The following is a 27,388-nucleotide window of genomic DNA, read 5'->3' on the forward strand; positions in this document are numbered from 1 at the left end:
TCTTCACTAGTAAATAAATCATTTCAACCGTACAATAAAACAGTCCTGAAACTTACAATTCAGCATCTGTATCAAAATGAGGCACTGATGTGCAGTGCCCCAAATAAATCAGAGAGAAGAGACATTTTCAAACTACAGCTTTTGAAGCTGGAGTTGGGCTGTCTGAATATGTTACTCTTCACAGGGAAAATCTAGAGGGAATTTGATCTTTGTGAGATACTTGTGAGAATTCACTTGTTCAGTTCAGCAAAGATCATTCTGATAGGTCACACAGCTACAGAGACTGGCAACTGACAACAGACATGAGAGATGGTGTCAGAGCTCCAGAGAGCAACTGAATGTATTAAATACATGACAAAAAGGGGGTGAAACAAAGCGTATCTTAAAAGGAATGAAAGGCAAAACAATGTAACCTTTATCTATATTTTCACTACTTACAGAGACTAAGGTTGGTGGGGTAGCAGGGACTTCTGCTGGCTCAGGAACTCTAGCCATTTCTGTTACCTATGACATTTAAAGCAGAGTTACTAAACATCCCACAAAGTGAAGGAAATAAATGGCAGACACACCATAATTGATGTAGGAAAATGTTTCCTTGCAGACAGTGACTGCTGCTTGCTGTGACAAAGTGATGTTAGGATCTTAGAAATGCTTGTGCTACTTGTTTTGCACAACCTACGACAGACAAAGCTCAGCAGGGATATTTTAAAAGAATAAGCTTGTAATGGGGGGGAAGAACTGTAAACACATTGGGTTACTCTCTATTGTTTCTAAGATGTAAGTCAATCAAGATGATTTTGGAATTCACTTAATGACAAACCTTTGCTTCACCTTCTTGCATTAATTCAATGTGTTCTTCCCGTACCACACCACCTGTAATGCTCACACTTATGTCTCTTTTGGTCTCAACATCATAACGGCTCTTATAGGCATCTGCTGCCTCTCCAAAGGGAAATTGTGGAGAGATAACCTTCTCTGCCATCACTCTGGTTTCAGGTGGCTTTACTTGTGGTGATTTCACGGGTCTCGTGATCTTTTGAACAGAAGTTGCTGATAACTCTTTTTCCAGGGTAGCCATAGCAGATCCTGCTATTGAAACCTAACCAATCCAAGAGAAAGAAAGTTACAGTTGTGTTACTCTTATTTTCAAAAGATGCACTATGTATTTCCCAAGCAAGTCAGTATGACAAATTACATAATAGTCTGTTACTTCCTTATTCGCATATTAGATAAGCTACATAAAGACACTTTCAACCCTCCTATGCTGTAAAATAACATAGTTTTTAAAATATATATACTTGTATGCAGACTTAAAGTTGTATATAGCATTTGAAAGTGTTCTATTATATTGTGTTAGAATTATGGTCTTTAAATAGCAACATAGCTCTTAAAGGGAATGTGCTCTGTTGCTTTCTAGGCTTGAACTTAGATTTTCACTAAGGCATCACAGAACTAATTATATGCCAGGAAGTGATTAAAATACCTGAAGAGATTTCAAAGTGCAACCTTTATGCATAATTAAGTTGGATTGTGTCCCTAATTTAAAAAAAAAAAAAGATGAAAAAAACTCCTCAAACAGTAGAAAGGAAAAAATAACATGAAATGAATACAAACACACATGGTTCTTTATGAGGCCATAAAATATAGTTTGGATTAGGGATGTAGAGCATGTTCATTCCTGAACTGGTTTAGTATGCAGTAAAACAACGGCAAAGAAAGAAAAAAAAGTACTGCTACTGAAGTATTTCTTTAATGCGAGAAGTTGAGCACGAATCAGGATTTTTTCCTACCCTTTAAACAGGGTGAAGGTGTATGCCAGGCATGTAGCATTTTATTGTAAATACCACATGTTTTAGCTGCATTCCAAATATATGAAATGGTTGGGGTTTTAAAAAAACCCCAACAAAATCACTTTTTGGCAGGATTTCACAAATAAAGGGCATACATTTATCTGCACTATTATATTTTATTTACTAGGGAATAGGGCAACACAAATCAAAGATAGCACAACATCTTCCCCCACTTGGGAGTAACACAGTATTGTATGGGGAGGGGGAAAGAGGGGCATCAATATAGAAAAAATGAGGTATCAGTTATTTTGACTGAGCTTGCTGTTTGCCCAGCACCCTTCCTCCGCTCTTACCTCATAAGTATGATCTGGTTTAGGAACAGTAATTTTTGAAACTGTAAAATGAGGACTTGCTGTCCGGGGACGTGTGTGTTCCACAAGGGCTGCTTTTTCAGTTCTGGTTTCTTCTGTTCTTTTAATCTACATTAACCAAGAAAATGTTTGGTGAGTATGTTGTGCTAGTCACCAAACTGCAAAATAAAAAGTTTCATTTAAAAAAAAACAAAACAAGACAGCCAGAGAAAGAGTGCAATGTAAACCAAGTCTAACCTGTGTTGATATATGCATTCCCATTTTTTCAGTGGTAGAAACTTTTGTTTCAGAAGGAACATGTACTGGTTTGGTGACAACATGACGTTCGGCTGGCACCTCAACAATGTGACCTGTCATAGTACGCTCTTTATATCCATATTCCAAAGCTGTCTGCTCAGCATAGCCTTCTTCATCATGCTCTAGCTCCCAGGGCTCTCTAACACGTGCCTGATCAACTGCAGCAACAACTGTAGCTACAGCTTCAGCCTTTTTGTAAGCTCCAATCTAAAGATAACATTTACAGAATTCATACAAATACCCATGGTGATGACAAAGATTTGTCTATCTGGCAAATACAGAGTACATACAAGTTAGAGAGAGACAGAAAATGTACATACATTATATAGTATGGAAAATATGCAGACTGTATTTATCCACATGTGCATTTCATAGTCACTCGCTGTAAATATATATTTATACTGAATAGATATGTATACACATTGTGCACATGCATATTTCTACATACAGTACACAATGTGTATTAAATACTTCGCTGGCACATTTGTGACTATGATACGGTATGTATAATATTTAAAAAGCTGTAATTTCTGACAGCTGCACATAATTCTATATCAGACATTACTAAGAGAAATGGTCAAAGTATGTATATGATGTTTGACGTGCAAACACTGCATGGTCCATTTGCACACAATGAGCCTTAGTAAATATACAGCTGTAACTTCAATGCAAGGAAAAGTTGTGCTAATGTATTTTACAAGTTCTTAATAGGGAAGGATAACTGAAAGAGTGTTTTGGTAAAAAGGAAGTGGTGCTTTTGTGCCAGGATGTAATTTGTTTTTAATTTCCTGATCCATAATTGGTTTCACATTTGATGTCAGTACAGTTTGTCCATTATCAAGCTCTGGCTTTGTCAGGAGCAGATATTTGAGTAGTGACTGCTGCTGTTTTTTCAGTATTATAATTTACCTGGATACAGTATATAGTAAAAGAGCATGTGAAAAAATTAACACTTTTAAATAATAAATTGCCTTCTTCACTCAGTTTACATACAGCTTTAAAAATAGTTCACCACGTGAAGTAATATCTCTAAGCTAGGTCAGACAGATTGTCTGCAAAAGTTTGTTTTACTATTGATAAGGCTTTGCACTCTAAGGACTATATTATTCAATGCTAGTGCTAACTTCAAAGGAAGTGCTTATGGCCATAAATTCACACACCAAAGAACTGTGAACTCTGTACACACTGAACCCTTGGTGTGTATTTTATCTGATTTTGCTTTTTCCATTGAAAATTAATCAAAACATTGTGTAAACATACCAGTGATGTTTTCAATTAATTAATTACATTAAGAAAAAAGTGGACCATATCCTGTAGTTCACAATTATGTTACTCTCTCACTGATAATAGGACTCAGCCCTATTACATTAGAATCCTCTTAACTGGCATAGATACCAGTGGAAACAGAAACAAACAATGTTCCCCTTTATCAGTGGCTTATAAGAATATACTGGGTGGAACTGAATTGTTTTAAACGTATGCATTGTACGAAGAACAAAAACAATACAAATCCTGATAAAGTGAGATCAGCTGGTCAATTAACCATAAAATTAAAGGGGAAATAGCCTATATACTAAATGATTTCAGATACAGAAATTTATATAAGCAAACACCAGTTCAGCGTTATCTACTGAGACCAGGCTTTCAAAGACAATCATAGGTGGCTCCAGTTAAAGTGATTTTTTATAAATGGATGGGCCATTAGTTAATTTTCTAGAATTATTGAGATTCATTACACTGAATCTGTTCCTTGTCAAATCACCTCAAGCAAGCAAGCACATTAAGGGGAATGCAGTTGAGTGGATTCTAGTGTACACAAGTAGCTCTTAACTGATGGTGAAGCATAAGGAGGCTCGCAGAGAAAGTTAAGGTGGAACAGTGTATTTCATATCTGCAACAGCTGTATTCACCTGATCACGAATTAGATGCATTTGTTCTTGTTTGGTAGTAATTCCTTCTCTGGTTCTTGGTATTGTTACTGGTTCCTTGGATTTATCAGTGGCAATTACTGTCGGAACTACAGTAATTTTTTCAGCTTCCTTTCTTATCTGATTATTATGGTAGAAACAAAAAAAGTTTCAATTACATATGGTCTTATGAAAAAAAAAAAGCATTGGAATGGGGGAAAGGGTTAAGGTTTTAGATCCCTGTACACTGCAGTCTCCGAGTGACTCTGTATTAGCTAGCTATTGATAGGCATTAGGATGTAACAATACTCATTTAAATAAAATATATTATTTAAAAAAAGTTAAAATGCTCTTTACTGCAAAGAAATCAAAGTCAGTCAAAAGAGAGTTATGGATATCTTATTAATGCCAACTATTAGGAGTGAAGGACAAAGTGGGAAGAACTAGATACTAATTCATAGTTGATACAAGTTTCTAGTTGGAGTAAGTTTTAGAAAAAAAAAACCCTGGAAATATATAGTTAGTATTTGTAGGAGAAGTATTAGTGTGCAAAGGGAGTATCACAGGAGAGTGAATATCACATTTATAACAGTTCTATTCACCTTTTCATCAGTTACTCGTACTTGTTCTTGTTTGGTAGCAACTTCTTCTCTAGTTCTCGATACTCTGACTGGTACTTTAGGTTTATCGGTGGTAATTACTACCTTAGGCACAGAAGGTTTCACAGTTTCCTTTCTTATCTGTTTTTTATGATAAAAAAGTTTCAATTATATTTGTTCTCAAACCAAATTACATGGCTTTTCAGGACAGTGGGACAGGTTGATGGAATGTTATGTAGACAAGACAGTGGCAGAGCTAGGAGTGGAAATTTGGGAGGGTCCCAACTTTTGGGTGGACAGGCAATGACAGATTGTGCTAGCTCAGCTTCTCCCCGACGCCATGCCCTCTTCTTAGTCCTGGTGCCCCCAGACATAGGGCTTCACCTGCCGAGCTGAGCATGTGCATGGGGCGGCTCAGAAAATGGGAAGGCAGAGCTGCCAGAGCGTAGCTTTCTGAAGAGTGGGTGCATCACTCCGTTCTGGATTTCAGGTGTCTGAGTGATGTTCCGGGCTGCTGTGGCAGCACTACACCCCTGCTTAGATTTGAGTGGGCCTGGATGCTAAGTGGGGGACGCTAAGTAGGGTCTGGATGCTAAGCTGAGGCCCACTCAAGCCCACCCATGGCTACACCCCTGTGACAAGGGGAAAGAAAGGAAGATGAAATGCCACTTATAGAGTGGAATGACCATTGTATGTAAGCGAACTTCCATTCCATTTTACACACTTTGCAACTCAGTTAAATTCAGTAGAGTTACACTGTGTGAGAAAGAATCAGGGAAGAATTTGGTCCCCTATTGGTTACATTTAAATGATCATCATTGTATCCTCTGGATATAAACTCCTTTTAGCAGCTGCGTAGAAATGAGTATTACTATGACCTAACATTTACTCTCATTAGTCAGTGGGGATACTCAGTTAAATAAGGGCTACTCAGTGTGAGTAAGGGCTCCAAAATCATCTGATATTAGCTGTGAGACCAATCAGACAGTTTGTGATCCAGCAAAACTTCAGCAAACCTCATTGGCTCAAACCCTTTATGGAAGTCATTATTATTCTGATGGCTAACTGAATAAAAACTCTTTAAAAGGTTCTCTTAAAATCCACCTTCATACATCAAGTAAAGGTCACTAATCATCAAATGAGAATTATGAGCATGTTAGTAATGACAACCACAATACTTAAATAACTGATGTTAAGAGCTCAGTCTTGCAGTTCCTGACTAGTCAGAACTCCTATTAAAGTCAGTGGGAGTTTTGCCTGGAACTGTAACACCGGGCCTCTTTATGGAACAGTTACTTTATAAATGTTTCTATTGTTGGAGCCTGCAGCTCATAAAAAACCAAAGTCAAAGTACATAAGGAGCATTTGATAGAGATTGTTAATGAAAAAGGGTGTATTGGTGAGCTACATCTATAACAGCTGTATTCACCTTTTCATGAGTGATGTGAATTTGCTCTCGTTTTGTAGAAATTTCTTCTCTAGCTCTTGATACTTTTTCTTGTTCTTTGGCTTTATCAGCAGCAATTATTACCTTGGGTATAGGAGCTTTCTCTGGTTCCTTTCTTATCTGATTTTTACAGTAAAAAAGTCTCAATTACATATAATCTCAAATACAAATTACATGACTTTTATATAACATTGGAGAAGAGGCTGGTCTAGTGAAGGGAAAGGAGGTTAAATTTCACTGGAGATCTTTGTAGAAGGAAGTGATTGTGAGTCATTCTGTTTGTACCCTGCAGTCACTGTATACAGGTGAATATCATTGTTTCATGATGCCTACTCTTAGGAAAACTCCAGTGTTTTATATAGATTTTAAAAATTGATTAGACTGGCAACAGCAGCATCTGAACTTCTTTTATGAAATATACAGTGAGAAGAAAAATAAAATAACTTACTCCATAGACTCTGTCATTTTCCTACTAAAAGGCAGTATGTAACAGATACTAGAACAGGAAGAAATTTATCTGCATTACTATCAATGGGGGAAAAGCCATGATTTTGAATGCATATTTTTTGGTAAATTTCACTCTATCCAGGAGGTTTAGATGAAAATACAGAACATGCTCCTCCCCGTGTAATGGCAGTTTTCTGATTTCCATCCCTCAGTATGGTAAAGTTAAATTACTCCTCCCCTTGCCCAGACTATTTCTCACCTTGAACCTTGATATTTCACTCTAGATTCCATCGTCAGGATTAGACTCAACCTTAACTTGGATTTAGACCCACCTACCCTCACAACTAGATTCCTTTTTACCCTCTCAATTTGAAACCTGACCTCAGCACTTGACTGATCTACTTTCTGGAGGAGTAGTTTGGTCTGGATAAGCTGTAAAGGGTGGTGGACTGCAGAAATGTACCATTTCTACGGGAGGGAGGCATAAATTACTCTAACTTGGTATGAAACTCCTGGGGACCATCCAGAAATAGAATGAAGAAAAACCAACAGGCCCTGATCCCGCAAACACTTGCGCATTTGGTTAACTTTGCTCATTTGAATAACCCCACTGACTGTAATAGATCTACTTATGAGTAAGGTTAAGCATATGCGTATTTGCCTGAAGAATCAGGGCTTAAGTTAAAATAAATGTATCTGAAAATTAAAAACAAAACATATGCTGAAAGTTATCTGAAATTCAGTCACCACTATTTTGTTTCACATTGTTTTCAGTGCAGAATGTTCTTCTTAATGTATCTTGCCTCCTATTTGTTAACAGGAAAATGCCACGTGTATGGAATAAGCTCAGAAACAGCCACAGAAAAATGGAAAATCCAAGAAGAGGCGTGTGGGTGGTTTTTTGTTTGTTTGTTTGTTTGTTTTTTTTAAACAAACACGTTTGGGCTATTATCTAGCTATACAACAAATGGTAGGAAAACAATGGCATTTTTCCTGGAAGTCATTTTTTCAAAAATTTCACTTTAATCTATCTATAATATTCATAGACTACTAGCCACAGTAGTATCTAAGTATCTTATGCAAAACGGTCAGTCATCAAGAGAGAATTATGAAAATGCTAGTATTGAAAACCCTGGTGAGCAAGTGAGTTATATAGTGACACTTTGTATTGCTGGGCTTTTCAGTTCATAAGTTACAAAAAGAAAAGGAAAGAAAAATATATACATAGTTTGTCTTTAAAGTAGAGTTCAACTGTGAATATTACATCCGTAACAACTGTATTCACCTTCTCATGAGCGATGTGTACTTCTTGTTTGGTAGCAATTCCTTCTCTAGTTCTTGATATTATTGCCTGTTCTTTGGATTTATCAGTAGTAACTACTACCATAGCTTCCTTTCTTATCTGATTTTTATAGGAGGGGAAAAAAAAACAACCTTAAAATACATCTCAACACATAGTAAAGATCAGTTACCAAAAGAAAGTAGTATAAATTAAGGGGAAAATGCTGGGGAATAGTTATTTTAAGCTCAGCTGGGAACATTCAAGTTAAATATTAGGAATTTTTTTGTCAGTATAAGAACAACAATAGGTAATGGAATAAGCTGCCAAGGGACATTATGGGATCACTTTCACTGGAGTTAATAAAAACAAGACATGATACCCATTCCTCAGGAATGGTGTAAGAATAATTAAGTCAATTCAGTCATGATGTGAGGTGATTGATGAGATGACCACGAGCAGTCCCTTACAGTCCAGATGCTTCTGCACCAATAACGCATGCTTATATGAAGCACTTAGTATCTTGTTAATTTTGCACTATGAAATACATGCTTTGTTTGCATGTAGGATCAGGGGGTAAGGAGGAAATTATATAAAAGCTGTGTTTTACTTCTACCTGCTCCTGAACAGGTTGAATGTGTACCGCAGTCATTGCTGTCCTTTTAGAAATCTGCTCTACAGGGCTTGGAACTGGTTCTCTCACTCTAGCCAGGTCAACTGCAGCCACTACAGTAGCAACAGCTGCTGTTTTATCAGCATCCTGTAGGACCAAAATTAGTCACATCAGAAGATATTGTTTTATAGGGTGCATACACAGAATAAGCATATGACAAATACATGCACAGAATATTGCTGTCAAAGGTCAATTTAAACATTTCCAGGGGAACTCCCTAAATAGCTGTTGTAAGCAAGTGTTTACATGCAAACTCTCAAATTACATTTAGCGGCTCTCTCAGCATAAGCAATGTTCTTTCCAAATTTAAAGACTCTTTACCTCTTTAGCACCAGCAGCTATACCAGCAACAGCAACACCAGCAGCAGCACCACTGATGGTCACCTGGTCTTGGACACCATATCTTCCTTCCCATCTTTCTTCTGTCCTTATCTGGGTACCGCTTGTAGTTACTCTAGTTTCCTGCATCCGTGCCTCGGCTGCAGAGACATAACCTTCCAGTTTCCAAGGAGGAACAACCTCAGCAGCAGTGGCTACCGTTGCCTGTGCTTTACGGATCAGCACTGGAGATTTCACAGGCCTAATAGGTGAAGTGGAGAGTCTTCCAGCAGGAGATACTGACCTAATGAATAAACATAATATTACTGGTATTAAATTTAGCATCACCTAATAAAATAACCACACAAGTAACTTCACACAGGATTGACATTCATTTCCTGTTTACGGTACGATCAGTACCTGGACACTGAGCTAAATGAAAAACCAACAAAAACCAAAACAAACCAACTATCCCCTTTCTTGTCCCTCTCCCCCGAGTTGGAAAATTTTGAATTTTTTTGACCAAACTTTACTTATAAACTCCAGGGCTACAAGAAACCAACCTACTAATAGCGATAGGCAGCATGGCAGTTGGGAACACTGGATTTATTTATTTAGAAAAGGAAAGCAAAAGTTCTAGTTGATTTGTTACCTTAAAATTGTGTAAATGGTTAGATTGTATGATCTGCTTACCATTCCTCTATTCTCTTCCTTCCTTCCTATTGTTTGTTACACTCACTTGTTCTCTCATTTGAAATTATGCTCCTCAAACAGTCTTTCTATGTGTTTGTACAGCTCCCAATACAGTGGGGCCCTGATCCTGACTGGGTCTTTTGGATGCTATCACAATGTAAATAATAAATAGGAAAGGAGATCTCATTGTTTTATTATTTATTTACTGAACGCCATCAATGTGCTTGACACTGCAAGAAGAAAAGGACTTGAGGAGCTTTCCTCCTCTTGTAGGTTTGTCCGATCCTTAAATTATTGAAGGATTTTTAATGACTTAATTAGCTTTACAATGAAGACATTAAAGAGAACACCACAATGTATTTCATTCAAGAATGTACATTTAATATAAAAGTACCAGCAATGGTAAGTTCACATTGGGTCAGAGACTATATTCTTTACTCAGATAATGGGAGTTTTGAGAAAGGACTATTGGATCAGGGTCATTGTGTATTAAATTAGGCCCCAATTCTGCAATGAGCCCCACTGAATTCAGTGCAGTGTCATGTGGGGGCACAGAAGTCTGCCTTTGATCCGTTCATTTCAGGATTGGGGCCTAATTTCCTTTTACCAATTACAGTAGCATTAATTGGTGTCTGCTGTTACAGTGATAAACAGACCTTTTAGAAAGACTGACATTTTAAAAATTAATTGAGAGTATTAATATGTAGTTTTAAAGCACTTTCCAAGTTGCTACAACACCACGACTAAATACATCTTTTCCCCCAAGATGAGTTCTGGTATATCAAATTTCTAGCACCATGCAAATGTTTTAACATTGCCACATTCTGAACCATTGCAGCATTAGTGGTGGTCACCAGCAATATACTTTTATTTTTTACATTTATTTTCACATCTAATTTAGATGTAAATGTTATTTTTGAGTCAATAATGTATTTCACGCAGGTCTACCTAGAGGATAACATTTTTAGCGCATTATGCCCTCTAGATGGCACTATTGTATTATCCTTGCATTTACGCAAGTGCTCATAGATTAATTATCCTTGTAAATTATTACATTACTACCAATCCATTGCTCCTTCTTGTATATACAGCAATAGCTTTTTTCACTGTGATGAAATTCACCACAAAGCAGAGCTGCCACAAAGGTTTAAATGGGGCCTCATTCAGCTCAGAGACATTTCGCTTTTCTGGCCCAGTGCTTGGTGCAGTCGGGAGCAGAGGCAGCAGAGCCAGCAGAGCCTAATAACTCTTCATCAGTGCCTCAGTGCAAATGAATTTAGCTCTGCCACACCACAGCTGTGGACCCTGCACTTGAAATCATTCCTTTTCCCTCCTGAGGCCCTACACATATCAGAGCTAAACCCTCATTTCCCCATAACCATGCTCATTTTTCTTGCCTCCACAGCCTTAACTCTGGAATCATTACCCACATGTCCAAATATACCCATGTCCACAGATATATGCAGTCATTTTTCTATTGATCCTTCCATTCTGCATGCAACTCACCAAATGCTCTTTTCTTTTCCCATACAGTAATTACCAAAGGCCAGATTCTGATTGAAATTAATCACGTATAGCTGGAGCAAAAAAAGTGTTACTCCAGCTTTGTGTGGCGGAACACAGTGCAGAATCTGACCCTACACATTTTCTAACAATTTCCTAAACCTATCTCAGAGGATGGAGCATTTGCAGACGGCTGCCAAAAACCTCCTCCTGAACTTTGACAACTATACACAACCAACAGTCAGAACAAGTCCACGTTCTTCCATTCTATGTTGTGCTTTCAGTTCACATCATCACCATTTCATTTTCTCATTTTACTGGTGGGAATGACTCAAAATTCAATATTTCCTTGATAGTTAATATGATTTACCTGACTGGTGATGGTGTTGGTGCTCTAACATGTCTTACAGGTGACAGTGACTGTCTAATGGGAGATGGTGACTGCTGTCGTGCCATTTGTACTTTTGCTGCACTTATTGGTGGAGTTGGTGATTTTGATGTAGGTTTAGGAGGCATTCTTGGAGGTGCCTTGTGTGGGAGCTGTTGTCCTGGGGCACTCTCTATGGACATTTCAATAGTTGTAAGTGATCTGGCATCAAAGTGGGCTTCTATTTTCTATAATGAAAGAAAGAACAATGGTGAGACACTGCAATATCTAAAGTTTTTAACACCATTAGCTTTGAAAAAATGTACCTTTTCAATTCTGGCTTGTCTTGTTTGCGAAATCTGAGCAGTCGAAACAATCGTCTTTGTCTTTTTAGCGGGTACTACTTCTTCCTCGCCTATCAGAAGGTATAAAATGAATAGTCAGGAGAATTATATGTGGTAAAAAAACAATAATAGCTTTTTAGAAGGAACTAAACATGCAATGCCAATTGTATATCAGCATGTGTAAACACCAGAGAAAGAATTAATCAGCCATCTGTTTTTCTTGCAGTATCTATAGGCAAATAATTGTGGAACCAGTTGATATAAGATTAGCCTTTTTGTGTAACTATGTAATTAGGCCAAAAAATTTAAAAGCATATTAATTATACAAGACTTTGAATGCCTGCTTCAGAATCATTCCAATCTGGTGAGCCAAGAAAGATTGTCTTGGCTATAATGGCATTATGAGTATGATTGAAAGGGCTCCATTCAACCCGAAACTGCCTTCATAGCTACTGGGCTCATTCTCATCTGCACTCTCAACAAGAAGTCTACCCTCTCTTGTGAGGGGGTATTGCTTCCAAGAAATGGCTGCATAATGCCAATTACAGCCTTATACAGATGAGCAAACTTCTATTAATCCTTTCCCCATGATTAAAGTCTGTGACCTTACTTCAGCCGTGTATGGCTTGCACAGACTAGAAGGGCTCATATATTTTAGTCTGGTCAGGGCCCTAAGTATATAATGTTGTTGTAGCAGGAATAGTAAAAGCCCTTTATTGTCTTTATTTATTATTTGAATTTTAAACTTTAATGTCTGGGTAGTTTTCAATTTAAAAATATACAGTAAATGAAGTCCAGACTCCTCTACATATGTGTATGTGAGGAATAAGCTGATCAAAAAGGGCAATTCTGCTGTGCCTCATTCTGGGCTACTCCCATATTCTTGGAGTTCACACTCTGCAGATGCGTTGTGAGAACAGAGGCCTGAAGTTAGTGAGCACTGATTTGTGAATGTCAACATGAACATTCTGCCATTCGTTTGCTGTGTGTGTCTCACAAATTCCTCTAGTGAGAGAAAGTTCTGATGGGGCACAGAAATGGGGCCACGTTAATGTTGTTCTTGCAGTATTAGCATATACCCATCTTACTGCAAAAATCAAATTGTGCCTTAATCTGATTTTGCAATGACAAATAATCATTTAGCAAATTAAAAACAGTCCTGTTCCTACTACAGTCAATAAGAGTTTTGCTCACTTAAGAACTGCAGAATGTGGCCCAACAGCAGTAGATAAAAGGCCTTGGATTTAAAATTTAATTTTTAAAAATTCTGCAAGAGCAAAACAAAACAACCTCTCACAAAAAAACAAAACAAAACCAACCAAACAAAAAAAATTACCCTTTTGTAATGCCTATACTGTACTTAGATAATTCAAAGAAGTCCAACTGAGGGAATTGTTTTATGTTGAAAATGTACTTTTTGTTACCAGCCTGGAGCCTTTTATGACATGTTTCAGCTTGGAACGCATTTTTACAACCAGTTTACAAACGCTTGAGAAATGGGTTATTAATGAAATTGCTGATCAACATTAATTGCAGCAGTGCCCTTTATACCACAACAAGAATGTACATGTTCTTATTTTCATGGCTTACAACCTCAACTCCATTACCTTGAACCAGCAATTCGGCTGTTGAAGTAGCTCGTCCCACGCTATTTGTGGCATTTACTGAATAGGTTCCGGAGTCTTCAGGATAAGCTTCTGCAATTATTAAACTGTAGAGGTCTCCTTCTTGTGAAATTTGAAAATCGAGGGAGCTTTGAATTTCTGCTCCATCCCGATAGAACTTCACCACAGGTGTAGGGATTCCAGTCACTCTAACATCAAGTCGAACTTGCTTTCCTTGCCTTATAGTTATGCTCTGTAGACGTTGTGTAAAGTTTGGTGGTGCTGTTTCAGCTACAATTTAATTAGAAAAATTAAAGTTAACTCAGTAAAGACAACTTCATAAGTCCTAAATATTTCCAATTCTAGAAGCATTCACAGCCTTTAAAGTCTTTACAAATACTCTTTATAAATAAACTACGATCTCCTTATTTATCTCCCAGTTGCTATTGATTTAGAAGAGGGCCACCTTGTCTAACATTAAAATAAATTAAGGCCTCCTTCCTGCAAACACATATACATGTTGTTAACTTTACCCACATGAGTAAAGCCCTGATCCAGCAAATGCTTACACACATACTTAACTTCATGTGAGTATTTCCATTGCTGTCAATGGGACTACTCACATGAACAAAGTTGAACATGTGCATAAGAGTTCGCAGAGTCAGGGCCTATATTGGTAAGAAAGGGCCAGATCCATTCTATATTCATGTGAGTACAGTGCTACTGAAGTTAATAAGGACCCTATCCTTCAAACCCTTATTCACAGGAATAATCTTTACTTACATGACTAATTCCATTGAAGTTGGTGGTGCTACTTGTGTGAGTAAAGATTACTCTTGAATAAAGGCTTGTAGTGTTAGGACAGGCATCTGGAAGGACTATACTCGTAAGTGTTTGTACAGTCTGGTTCATAGTTTATACTGCTGAAGACTGTTGTAATAGTAATACTTGAAAATTCACCATGAAGCGATGAAGAATCCTATCTACATCTATAAGGAATCTAAGTATATATTGGAGTTTTTTTGGGGAAAAAAATCTAGCTCGCTTTACTAGTCAGGAATTTAATTTGTTGTTGCTATCTTGTATGGTGTTTCCATCTCATATTTTTGTGTTATTTTTATCCAAGTTTGGAATATATATATGTATAATTTTTATTTTAGCTCCCTCACCTCTGGTGACAAGGGGAAGTGCCAATAGTTTGCTGTCCCTCCTTAACAATACTGTACCTGTGACAAGTAGCTCAACAGTACTAGTTGCTTGCCCAGATCTATTGGTGGCTTGTATGCTGTATCTTCCACTGTTGTCTGCTGTCACGGCGGGGATCACGAGTTTAGCGCGGCCATCGCTAAATGAGATCTGCACGCCGGGCAGAGTTGCAGCGGAGATAACCTGGCCATCCCGAAACCAGCTCACCTCAGGAACTGGGGAACCTACAGAAAGCGGTAGATAAAGAAAGCAATTTCAGCATCACTATAGACCAGGAGCCCCAAAATACTTCTGCTAATTAAAAAATACGTATGGCAGTTTTCAACCATCTGAGGGAATTGCGGCGTGTGCACAGGTCTGCAATTACACCAGTAGCATAAAATCACAACATTCAAGGTATTTCCCTGATGCAGATGTCTTGACAATACATAGGGTTTTAGTGTAATTCACAGGCTGCTAGATTAAGAAATTCCTCAAACAGTGTCCTGTGCCATTTGAAAGCCCTGTTAAGGGAGTTGACGTTAGTCTCATTTAAGAATTATATGAAAGATTGAGAAATTCATGGTGGTCAGCCTTTGATTCATTCACTAGTATAAAAAAAATAAAGTACAGTTTCCTTGTAATGAAATTATATAATCCAAGCATTAGGCAACAAGAAGTAAATTGAAAATGCAGCCTGAATTACAGTATTTCCGCTAATAATGAATTTATTAAATAAGCTACCACTGAAAGTGATTGTAGCAAAAAGTAAAATCAAGAGTTATCTTTATATCTTTCTGGAGAGGATGATGGCAAAGCCTCATAGAAGTGAATGAATGAGGGATTCGTATAAATTAGCAGAGAGCAGCCACATTGGATCAGATATTTTACTGTTCAAATATATTATGTTCTTAGGAGCCAATCCCTCAGGCAAAAACTCCCACTTTCAGTATAGACTCCATGTATAGTCATAATTGGCCTTCAACTTCAAATGGTAATTTAAACATGACAGGGAAAATCCTCTTCCAGTACTCAGACGGCCAAGAGGAATCCTTGTGAAGGGAGAAGAATCCTACTACCCATGTCACAGAGCAGGAGACAAGTGGCTCTGTGGGGCCTATTCCAGCAGAGAGGATTCTTTGTGGTCCCAGGAGACTCCTTTTCTAAGATGGAGGGACCCAACTATCTGTTAAGTGGTGGATCTCCATCCTCACCCATGTCTCTCCATCCACCCCTCCATTTCCCCGAATCCCTTTTATGAACAGCCATGCAGAAGCCCCATAATGTTGGGTTCTATGCATGGCAAGGTTGTGAAGTTATGTATGACCTCTTCCAATAATGCCCAACTGCAGAAGTGGACCAGTTCCATTGTGAAAAGGCCCTTTATAGCCTCAGGAGGCAGCCCTGAGGCTGCACTAGTAGAGTTGCCCTACAGCTGCTACTACAGTCTCAAAAGTCTCTACCTTTGTGTGTGCCAAAGACCCTAAGGCTGCAGAATTCTGCCCCCTAACACTTTCAAATTCTCCCTAAAGAACCCAGTTACTTATTTGAACTCTATATGAGGCCAAGAATATGATGGTATGAGAATACAGGCTGTGAGGGAGAATGCAATCACTCTAGACTTGTTTCAAAAAGTTGCAGATTTTGCTATTTTTCGTGGCCAAAAAAATAAGCTGGAGTTATTTTGTTTTATATTTATATATAAAAATCAAATAATTCAGACATTATATATAAAAGTATGTGACCAGTCTGGGAAAGAGAGAGACTTTTCAAACCAAAAATAGAAACACCACATTTAGGTGCTTATAGTTTCATAGGTGTAGCTAAGCAAATACCAAGGATTAGGGGGTTGCTCAGTTTTCAAGGGACCAGTTTGAGACGCTTTGGGTCTGAGTTTCACAAGCATAGAGCATACCAAGAGTGAAGCCTGTAAATGCAGGCTTGCTGTTGCTCCGTATTTGGAAGGGAATAACCCAAATAAACTAACAGGAGTGCAAGCTAAATCTTTATTAATGAATGCAAAATCCAGATAATACTGTGGAAACAGACACACACACACACAAGCAATTCACAGTATGGTTCACATGTATAATTTAGTTTATTTACTCTAATGTTATAGGCTGCATCCTGTAGTGTTTATTAAGCACACTTTTAGTGCTCTCAGATTAATTGTGCTCTTCTTATTCAATCTAGAATTATATATAATATTTGACTTGTATATAAAATGGCTTTATTCAAAGGTAAAAACAAGGATTGAATTTAATATGCACAATGATTGATAAAAGAGACCACTATCCGGTGACAAAAATAAAGTTACACTGTCCATGATTGAGAAGGTCAGATTCCAGGAAATAAAATCTTCACAATTTGTTGTACGTTAGAAAAACAGAATACTGAATCACTGCCAGAACTGTCAGACCTGATGAGTGGCTTTGGGGAGGGAGGGATGTTCCAGTATCCCACAACATGAATAAGAGCTAAGAAAATATTGGTTCACATAAGGTTTGGGCCTAAAATAAAAGAATGGTACATGCAGTTATAAAACTGATGTGTCTCTTATCAGTATTAAATTAAGTCGCACTCACAAATATTACAGGCTATTATAAATGAAAAGAAAATAGCTGAAATCATCCATTCATCAAGAACTTCAGCATCATAACTGGTTTTAATGATACATTTATCTATTTTACTTTTATGGTTAATGGATTTATTACAAGGATGATTTTCCTCAGCATATCTATATAACTTCATATGAAACCTACATCAAACAAAAATTCCTCCCTGTTACAGAAGGCTGGGATGGCTAACACTGGAGTAGTGGATCAAACCCTGAAAAGTGGGTACAAAATAATCCACAGATGTAAATGGGCATATGGAGGTGTTCATATCATCCTATGTTAATCAAAGGGTCCAAAATGTTGGTATAGGTCTGGGTGCAAAAGTATGATTGGCAGCCACACTTTGGACCAGGGCAATGATCATCAGCCACAGCAAATGTCAAAGGTGGCTACGGTGCTGGACAGACAACATATCTGCCAGGGGGTAATTGTACAACTTCAGTTCATGTATGCTTTGTTTTATAGTATGTGGTAGTCACAGTGCTAACACCAACACCCTAATACACTCCCTTAACCATGTCATTCTGTGCCACTTCTCCTTAGTACTGAGCATGTGTTAAAGCTACTCCTGGAACAAGGCATTGGTTGCTCTGACACTTATTTTGATTGACTAATAGGGTTTGAGTTGGGCTTTGTACATTCTCTGTGTTCATGCTGACTCATTCACTATTTTTGTCATATGTTAAGATTTGATAATATGGCACTTCATTTAAAAATGAAGGTGCTTCTTTAAGTTGCCCCATGATCTTAGTTATGTTTGGACAATCTTACACTACCTCTAAACAGACGTTCCTACCATTCTGAGTGGGCACAGAAACCCAAATTCGGTGCTTACAACCCATATGACTCCACCAAAATCATAGAGTCAAGGGGGTTGAATGGGGCGTAAGTCAACAGAAAATGAGCCAGTGTGCCCAGCACAAAAAAAATGGTCCCCTTTTGCTTTGGATCAGCAATGAACCTTCTGCTGCTTGGCCCTCACTCTGTCATGTCATCACAGACTCTGTGCATACATCCCTAGATCTCTCACTAGCTCAGTTTGCACTTTTATCCCTATTTCTTCCTTTGATTTGTAAACTGGGGCCCAAGTCTGCTCCTATTGAAGTCAATGAGAATTTGACCACAGACTTAGGTGGTAGCACAATTGGGCCTGTCCTTTGATCCATCATAATTCTGCACAGTATGTCTGCTGGAATCCGATAACACTTTCTGAAGTAGGCTAATCCATTGAAGAAATGGCATTATATTACTTGACCTTTTCAGGGCTGTCAGATTTGGATATATTCATGTACTGACAATCTTCACTCCATCACATTACAGGATTATCTAAAGCACCAGCAATTGTATGTTTGCCTTACATTTCCACAACATAAATAATTCAGGACCAAGAAATGAAGGTAGTCAGAAAGAAATAAGTCTTACCACTAATGTGAGCCTCAAAGGTTGCGGCACTACCCTCCAGTGCCACAACACTTTGTAACGGCTGCGTAAACGTTGGTGCTTTTGTCGTCATCTTTACAGGCACTCTGAAAGAAAGAGGAAAACATAATTGGATGTCAAATGCCAAGCTCTTTAAAGTTCTTACTGTACATATTTCCTCTCCTTTCTTACTGTACTGCCACTTTTTTTTTTTGTACATGGTATGGAATGATTTATCCTTCTCAGCCTTAAACCATATTGGCCTGACTATGCTTTAATATTGGAATTGTTGGAATATAATAATTTCACTTGTAGGGCCTGCTCCTGCTCCCTCTGAAGACAATAATACAACTCCTATTGACTTCATTGGAGTGAGCTGTGTTCTAGTGGATTAAGCATGGCACCAGGAGACTGGGTCCTACTGTTGATTCTGCCCCGACTCATTGTCTGACCTTGTGTAGGTCACTTAGCCTCTTTGCTTCCATCGCCCCATCTGTCATAAAGGGAAAATAATCCTTATTCATACAGGTCCAAAGCGTTCTGGGATGAATTGAAAGTGTTCTGTAAAACATCATTAGATTCACTGGGAACAGAATTAGGCTTTAAATAGCAGCTTAAAAGGAATGTGGTTGTCTGCAATCTAGTTGGCCTTTAATAATTAAAGGACGGCTGGGAGGCTTCCCTTTTTTAAGGTATACTGTAAGAAGTGAATAATCTTATGCAGAAGCATATTGGCATTAAAGATGCAGACAAAATTCAACTATTTCTCAGACAGTAGCTCAGTGCAATCTGGAATACTGAGAAACAGCTACCTTTGAAACATGAGTTAGGGTATAAGGTAGCCACTGACACGGATGACTTGAACAACTGCAGGAAGGTGTGAAATCTGAAGGAAAAAAAAGTGTGTCCTCTCTTCCTATGCATAATAATTCTTTGCATAAAAGAAACACACTGAAAGCCATGGAAAAGAATACATATTAGAGATATTTTGAACTTTATTTTAAAAGGGCTTATTTTAATTGTATGTTGAATTTAAATGAATTAAGTTTGAATATTTCTAATGCTTAAGGTCACACTGTTTTAAACTGAAGTTATAATTTCCTTGATTAAAAAAACACCATGTGAATATAATGTTATCATCATGATTTACCAGATAAGAGATATCTTGATAATCTTTTTTTCGGTGTCTCGACTTTGTAGTGATACATTCCTGTATACTCTGAGTTGTGCAGTTACTTTTGATTCTGCATCTGATATTGCCACAGTACCAGACATAATTATAAATATATAAAAAAATAAACCTTTATTCAAATCTAACTATGGGCCAGCTCCTGCCATCCTTAACTGGGTTGAAAAATATCTTACGCTGAGGAGCAGACCCATTGAAATCAGTGCCTGACTCTTCAAAGGAGCCCAGATTTGTTTGGAGCCTGACTCCCATTCACTTTCAATGACATAAGGGCACCTAACTCCTGTAGGCTCCTTTGAAAATCCTACACAGCGTGACTAAATGTGCAGTAATGTACTATTCAAGGTGAAAGGGCAGCATCTGATGCTCTATTGGGTTGTGTGAAACTTTACATGAAAGGCACTATGTGTATTGTCTTCATGAGTTGTACTGACACTTTTTGTAACTTGGTGTATGGGGTGATTTTTTTGTTTCTGAAATTTTTCAATTTGTGAAATAGTTTAAACAAATTAGGTATAACTGACATTTAATCTCCTGATGACACCAATTTCCAAAAATGTGCAAAAGCAAGACAGTACAAATTACTTTAATGTATACTTATTCTTCTCATATCCACTTCAATTGTGGATTAATGATTTGACAGTCATTTGAAAGAGAAATAATTTAGTATTTTAAATAAACAGTATAAAAACTATACAGATTATTTCCAAACTCCAGAATATGTTGGGTATTATTTAATTAAGTATAATTGATGATGAATTCATTGAAAGTTTAAATCTCTCATTGGATAGGCAAATTGCAATGATTAAGATTTTGAGCTTATAAGGCTTTTGTATAATTATGATTAAAAGGTATGCATCTGAAATATCAGGCTCCAAAAATAACTTCCCCAGCTATGACTGACAGCAGACAAGTGTTCCAGAGCTGCTGTGTAATTGATACCTTCGCAGTTGATTCCCTTAAAAAGTCATCGGTGCTTAGCTGATACCATATGCATTTTATCAGAGCTATTCTTGGAGCTTCTTGGTTTATCTGTGAGTAACATAACCTTGAACACTCCCAGCATACATAAAAAAGTTTGTAAGTTAACTGACATTTCCATATACATTTCAAAGCCTAATTTAAACATTTCTTTAATATCAAATGTACTTAAAGAACTATTAATTTAATTTTATCAAAACTCACATTCAGAAACATAAGACGACATTCTTGACAAAGAACTTTAAGGTTCAGTGTTTATAGACTATATTTTTATTACATACACCATATACCCATAAATATACATTTATATTGATGTGTTCTATCAAAACGATTAATGACTGATAAAGAAATATAGTTTTACTATAAAAAAATGCCACTAACCTGATTTCTCAAGAGTGCCTAAAAGGAGTGGGCAAAGCCCAGCGAAAGTTTCGTAAACGACGTCCTTATCCAGAGCAAGATTTTAGACAATCCCAATATGAGAATCGTTGAGCCTCTAATCATTGAAAACAAAACTACACAGTCTTGACAGTGTAGTTTTGCTTTTCTTTGCAATCCCTACACCCGAGGCGAGGCTGGGAATGCACGACTGCTCAGAAGTGCTCACATAGTTGTTTTACTTTATATACCCCTGATCTGCTGACAGCTCTGCATCATCATGTCAGTGCCACTTCTGATTGGTTTTCTAAAAAAAAGCATCATGGGAGATGCAATCATACACCACCTGTTGGTCTGATGGACAGTGCTAATTTTGGCAGCACAAAAGGGATTCACTGAGAAAATGAACCAGTATATTCAGAGTTTATTGTGCTTTAAAGTCCAATCATTTTATTTGCAGTTGCTAATTAGTTACATCACAAATTTAAGAAGAAATTATGAGGAAGGATTTTTATTAAATAGCATAGAACACAGTCAAATCAATACTGGTCCTGCCCGTCAGATCCAACCTTACAGTCTCTTCCCCTACAATGACTAAGTAGCTACCAAATGCATCTGTCAATCATCAGGTCACATAAGTAAGTGGACCTAATACATGAGCCTTATATTGGTTATTTATATGTATATTTTTAAATTACAAGTTGAAAGTTTGTGTTTGAAACCAGGTAAATATGATTTTTTTTGTTACAGTTAAAAATCTTTTTACAGCTAACTAATTATTTCTTTCAGTAGGACTTGTCAAAAGGAATGTCTGAAATGCAGGAACATGAATGTCAAGAAGGCGCGTACATAGCAGCAACTTTTGCAATGGTTTAAAACCCAGTCTTTAGCCCTCCCTCCTGACTGCCCTTATTAGGGGCCTGTGTAGGACTCATGCAGCCCCTGCACCAATGAGCTATGCCTTTCCCATATTGCTTGCTGAGAGGTCTTTGGCTGAGCCAGGCCCAGCTTTACCAGGCTGTGGGGCTAGCTGTGTCACCAGCTGCATTTGCCTCAAAACCAGAAGTCAGAGGCAGAAGGGGCCTTTGTGCTGTCTTCTGCAACTGGGACAGCCACTGTTCTAAGATACCTGTGTGCACCTGTCTGTCAGGGTGCTAGTGCTTCCTTATGCAACCTTCATTTTCCTGTCTGACAATATGGTACCTAACTAAGCTCCTATTTAGCAAACCACTTAAGCACGTGCTTAACTGGCTCCCTGAGACTTCTCAGTCTTAAAGTTACATGTCTGCTTCAGTGCTTTATTAGACAGGGGGTGTAGGGCTGGCTTATGCCCCAAGGTACACAGTAAAAAGAGGTCATCTGTGCACAGATGCTCTTGCAAAAGGGCTGGGGAAGGGGGGCAGGCGGGAACCTCTTCTGTGGTACCATCCCCACCTCCTTAGACTCTACAGAAGAATCTCTGCAGGCACAAAAACTCAAATGCGAGGAAGAGAGGCTGATGTGGAAGGCAGGGCAGGAAGAGAAGGTAAACAAAGTTCCACCATGAACCTCACATGGAATACTTAGGAGAGCAAATACAAACAAGTTTTTCTATGCCAGCCCACTTCATGCTCAAGAAGCCCTCCTCCTCCCATGGCAGCCCCATAACTGTGGAGTGCAGGGCGCTGAAGGAAAGGAAGCTTCTGAGGCACAATGTCTCTCCATGGATGGAGCACCCTGCAATGTGCTGTTTTGAAGGGAGCAGGGGAGAGTACGTCACTTCCCCTTCATAGACTGACCTGAAGAAAACTCTGTGAGGAGAATCTTAGAGTTTTACACCCTCTAACCCATTCCTGGGGTGGTTTCCATAGAAGGGATTGATCTAACCTTTAGTTTACTTTTCTGGTTAAAAAGGTCATCTTTAAGGGCATTTTTGCTGCACAAGGGTCAGGGGAAAGGAGCAGCAGCAATTATTGTAATCTCCCACATTGGTGCAGTGTCCACTTGACAGTGTTGGAAGACCGGTATCATACCCCATTCGTTAGTCTATGGTCTGGACGGGGTTAGTCTGAGAGAAAAGCTAGTCTATCCGCATCAATTTACTGTCATAACATGAGGCAGGCCTTGACTGCAGCTAGGATTTACATTTACATTTTTCATAGTGAAAGGAATTTACTCTACAACAACAACATTAGCAGGCAGTAAAATTTTCTCCAAAGTAGTGCAAGTGGTAAAACTGGTGAAAAATCATGTCTGCAACAGCATATTGACTTCAAATTTCTCTTTCAAAAAAAAAAAGTAAAAGTCACTTTTTGGTGACTTGGTGAAATGGTGTTATGGAGACATAAGTAAAATGAAGAGAGTAGCATAAAAATCATAGGATTAAATTAATCATTTTTAAAATCTCAAAAAAGCTGACATTTTATTACCTTTCCAATATGTGTATTTTGGTTAGGAGGTCAAATGTTACTATTTCTTCTAGAAAAGGGGGATGAAAATCCCACAAATGGCAACATTCCTTTAAACCAAGTCATGAAGTATCACAGAAAACTAAGGTTTTGTATCCAAACATGAAGCAAAAACGGAAAATGTTCTGTAAGTGCTAAACATCACTACATGTTTAAAGCTGCATTCACCAACTCCAACCTTTTTGCATATACATTGTGGTTTGTAACACAGGCACGGGATTCCACCTGCACAAAGTTCATTGCAGGATAAGGGTGTTGGGGCAGATCCTCAGCTAGTACAAATTGGCTTAGCTCCATTGTCCTTAAAAGATAACTCTTATCCAGTGCTTTGCATCTTTAGATCACAAAGAGCTTTACAAAAGGTCAGTATCTTCATCCCCATTTTCCAGATGAGGAAACTGAAGCACAGGGAGGGAAGTGACTTGTCCAAGTTCACCCAGCAGGCCAATGGCAAAACTGGGACTTGAAACCAGGTTTTCCTTGTCCACTAAGCTACATTGGCTCATAATATATCATATCATATATACAAGTTTCACCTCCCACAAAACCCTTAGACACATTAGCCCTTGGAGAAATGGGTACTACAATGCACATACTATTTCTCAAAATATACACTATGTCAGATATAGAATATGCTCTTTAGTGTAATAAAATATTATAGGCCTGATACTACAAATACTTCTATATGTGAGTAACTTTACTCATGCAAGTAGTCCTTTTGACTACAATGAGTGAAGGTGCATAAGAGAAACAATTACTTCAATGCGCCTGCATATGGAAGTGTTGCAGGATCAAATCTTTAGTCATAAGAGCGTGGAACATTAACTTCACTGTTTCCTGACTTTTGAATGCTTCACCATACAGCTTTAACAGGCTCTTTTAAAATGGGGTTTCCCTAGTTTATTAAAAAAATTAAAAATCAATAATATGCACCTATTTGCTTAACAGCAGTAGAGTGCACTGTACTGCAAAATATATGCAGTCGATAGGACAGGAGCCCTGTGTTCTTTCCTGCTCCCCTTCCCGCTACACATTCATTCACTAAGGCTTTGTCTACAATATGGAGACTATACTGGCATATCTATGCCAGCAGAGCCATGGAGTATAGACTCAGCCTACACCCAACAGAGGAGCTTTTCTTTTGGTGTAAGACCACTACCTCCTTGAATCACATTAGTTACATCAATGGAAGTTGTATCTACGCTGGGGTTTTTGTTCACATAGCTATGTCAGTCAGGGGTATGTTTTTTCATACTTCTGACAGATGTAGCTATTCCAATATAACTTTTCAGTGTAGGTCAAGCCTAAGTGTATGGAGAGAGGTAGAGCCCCACCTCCTCTCCTACGTGCCTTTGTTTTCTTTACACACCTTCTCTCAGTGTGAAAGAGTAGGTTGTGTATGAACTTTCTCTAACGCGCACACCTTTTGCAGAGCCAACAGAACTTGACAAGCAAGCAGTTACTGGATCACAGTCAACAAATCAAAGCACATGTACAAAGTGTTTTTCTAAACCCTTATAAAACTGACAAACCAAAAATCAATTTTCACCGACATGACCTAGAGCATAAATCCCTGTTGAGTTGCTAGTTTTCTAAACTCTTCAAAACAAAACATTTTTATAATTCCCCTGCTTCAGCCTGGAAAATGGCTGAACTGCTCCTCTCCTCCCCCACAAACTTTCCAAAAATATTTTCTCCTGGACTGAAAACAAACATGCCAAGTTTCAACCTGAAAGACAAAAATGTTATAAGCAACAGAAAACATTTGCAATGACATCTGTGCAACCATATCCACATAATACCTCTAATGAAACAGTAAGTATGTTTGGCCAGACTGATGGCTTGGGATGCTTGCACTCCATTACACAACCATGTGAGAAAGCCAAGTTCCACACTAACCAACCTCAGGGCCCTTAATGGAACCTGGAAATATGACAAAGATAATGATAGGAACCTGGAGAGAATACACATACTACGCTGATCTTCTCCACTCATAGCACCTCCTAGGGGTCAGCTATTGAGTGATAGGGTCTGTTGGAGGATGCCTACATTTACAGCTGAAAAGTTGATGCTGCTGTCAGGTGCTGGTGCTTTCTGAGATGGTGGGATAAGATAAACAAGAACTGAGGCTTTGAATGAAGAAGATACCAACTAGGAATGAACCTTCCCATCTCTCTCCTGAAAACAGTCTTAGCTGTAGTGCTCTATGTGTGCCAGTGTCATAAAATAGCAGGCAGATGGTCTCCATAATGTATTACATCTTTTCCATTTTTAATTTCTAGGATTCTATGAGTGATTTAGGTGTGCTTATTGTCAGAAAAATGAGTATGTAAACAAAAGACACCTTAACAGATCTGTTCCCTGTATGCATTCACAGTTATATCTAGTTGCCTTGCTGACAACGACAAATCATAGCAGTGTCACAAAACTATGGGAGAGTATATTGAATTCTGTTTCATATATTACCTAACATTGTTAATAAAAAATCCACAGCTGGAACTTAATCAACAGTCAGGACGGTAAGCCAGATAAGGAGTAGGAGGGAAACAAAACAAAACAAAACAAAAACACCCAAAAAGCAAAAACCGAGCTTGACTTTCAAATCCCAAGCCGTGTCTGAAGGTCTGGGAATTAAAAACAAACCAACAAAAAAACCCACTGTTTTTTCAATGAGCAAATTGGCTATGGAATCAGGGACAATAGACATAAAACCCCACAATTTCATGTTCACAGAATCACTTTTTCAGAGATTTAGTTATCCTGCAATTTCTAACACTACTTCTATAAACAGTCCAGCTGAAAAGAGATATTACAGATGGGCTATCACCAGCAGGAGAGTGAATTTGTGTGGGGGGGTGGAGGGTGAGAAAACCTGGATTTGTGCTGGAAATGGCCCACCTGATGATCACTTTAGATAAGCTATTACCAGCAGGACAGTGGGGTGGGAGTAGGTATTGTTTCATATTCTCTGTGTATATATAAAGCCTGCTGCAGTTTCCACGATATGCATCTGAGGAAGTGAGCTGTAGCTCACGAAAGCTTATGCTCTAATAAATTGGTTAGTCTCTAAGGTGCCACAAGTACTCCTTTTCTTTTTGCGAATACAGACTAACACGGCTGTTACTCTGAAACCTGTCATTACAGAACTAATGTGTTTATCAATTTTAATTTTACAGTCTATGTGTGAGACATGTAATTAAATAGCCCATACTCCAATTCCCTGGGTTTAAAGGCTATTAAAAATGAAATATTTAACACTGGCCTTTAACCCACTGTCAATACCTGTGTGAATAAGATGTACAAGTGAAGTATTTATTGACTGAAGATGATTATAGGGGCCACACAGCATATAGGTTTTGTCTTTGTTGATTTTTATGTTCATGGTTTTAGACTGAGAGTCAGCTGCTAATGTGTTATTTGGGTCCCCATTTGCAAGGGTGAAGTTCACCCCCATGCGTAGAGGGCCAGAGCAAAGTCTTAAACTTCCAAAACAGGGCTACAGTGGGATTTAAGTGGTGCATAAGCCTAGTAC

General features: G+C 38.2%; 1 protein-coding gene across 1 annotated transcript in view; it reads right to left on the reverse strand.

The window, feature by feature from the left end:
- Positions 1-27,388, reverse strand: part of TTN (titin) — a 468,699-nt gene that overhangs the window by 288,032 nt on the left and 153,279 nt on the right. The window contains exons 29-43 of the mRNA XM_073306908.1: positions 18,865-18,968; positions 14,866-15,069; positions 13,643-13,930; positions 12,018-12,106; positions 11,695-11,939; positions 9,127-9,432; positions 8,754-8,901; positions 8,144-8,260; positions 6,394-6,531; positions 4,968-5,105; positions 4,369-4,506; positions 2,399-2,665; positions 2,144-2,269; positions 821-1,099; positions 439-504 (exon numbers count right to left, since the gene is read on the reverse strand). Of these exons, the coding sequence (XP_073163009.1) occupies positions 439-504; positions 821-1,099; positions 2,144-2,269; positions 2,399-2,665; positions 4,369-4,506; positions 4,968-5,105; positions 6,394-6,531; positions 8,144-8,260; positions 8,754-8,901; positions 9,127-9,432; positions 11,695-11,939; positions 12,018-12,106; positions 13,643-13,930; positions 14,866-15,069; positions 18,865-18,968 (2,653 nt within the window). The remainder of the gene's footprint in view (positions 1-438; positions 505-820; positions 1,100-2,143; positions 2,270-2,398; positions 2,666-4,368; positions 4,507-4,967; positions 5,106-6,393; positions 6,532-8,143; positions 8,261-8,753; positions 8,902-9,126; positions 9,433-11,694; positions 11,940-12,017; positions 12,107-13,642; positions 13,931-14,865; positions 15,070-18,864; positions 18,969-27,388) is intronic.

This window comes from Lepidochelys kempii, chromosome 11 (assembly GCF_965140265.1).
Source record: "Lepidochelys kempii isolate rLepKem1 chromosome 11, rLepKem1.hap2, whole genome shotgun sequence".
NCBI classification, from domain to species: domain Eukaryota; kingdom Metazoa; phylum Chordata; order Testudines; family Cheloniidae; genus Lepidochelys; species Lepidochelys kempii.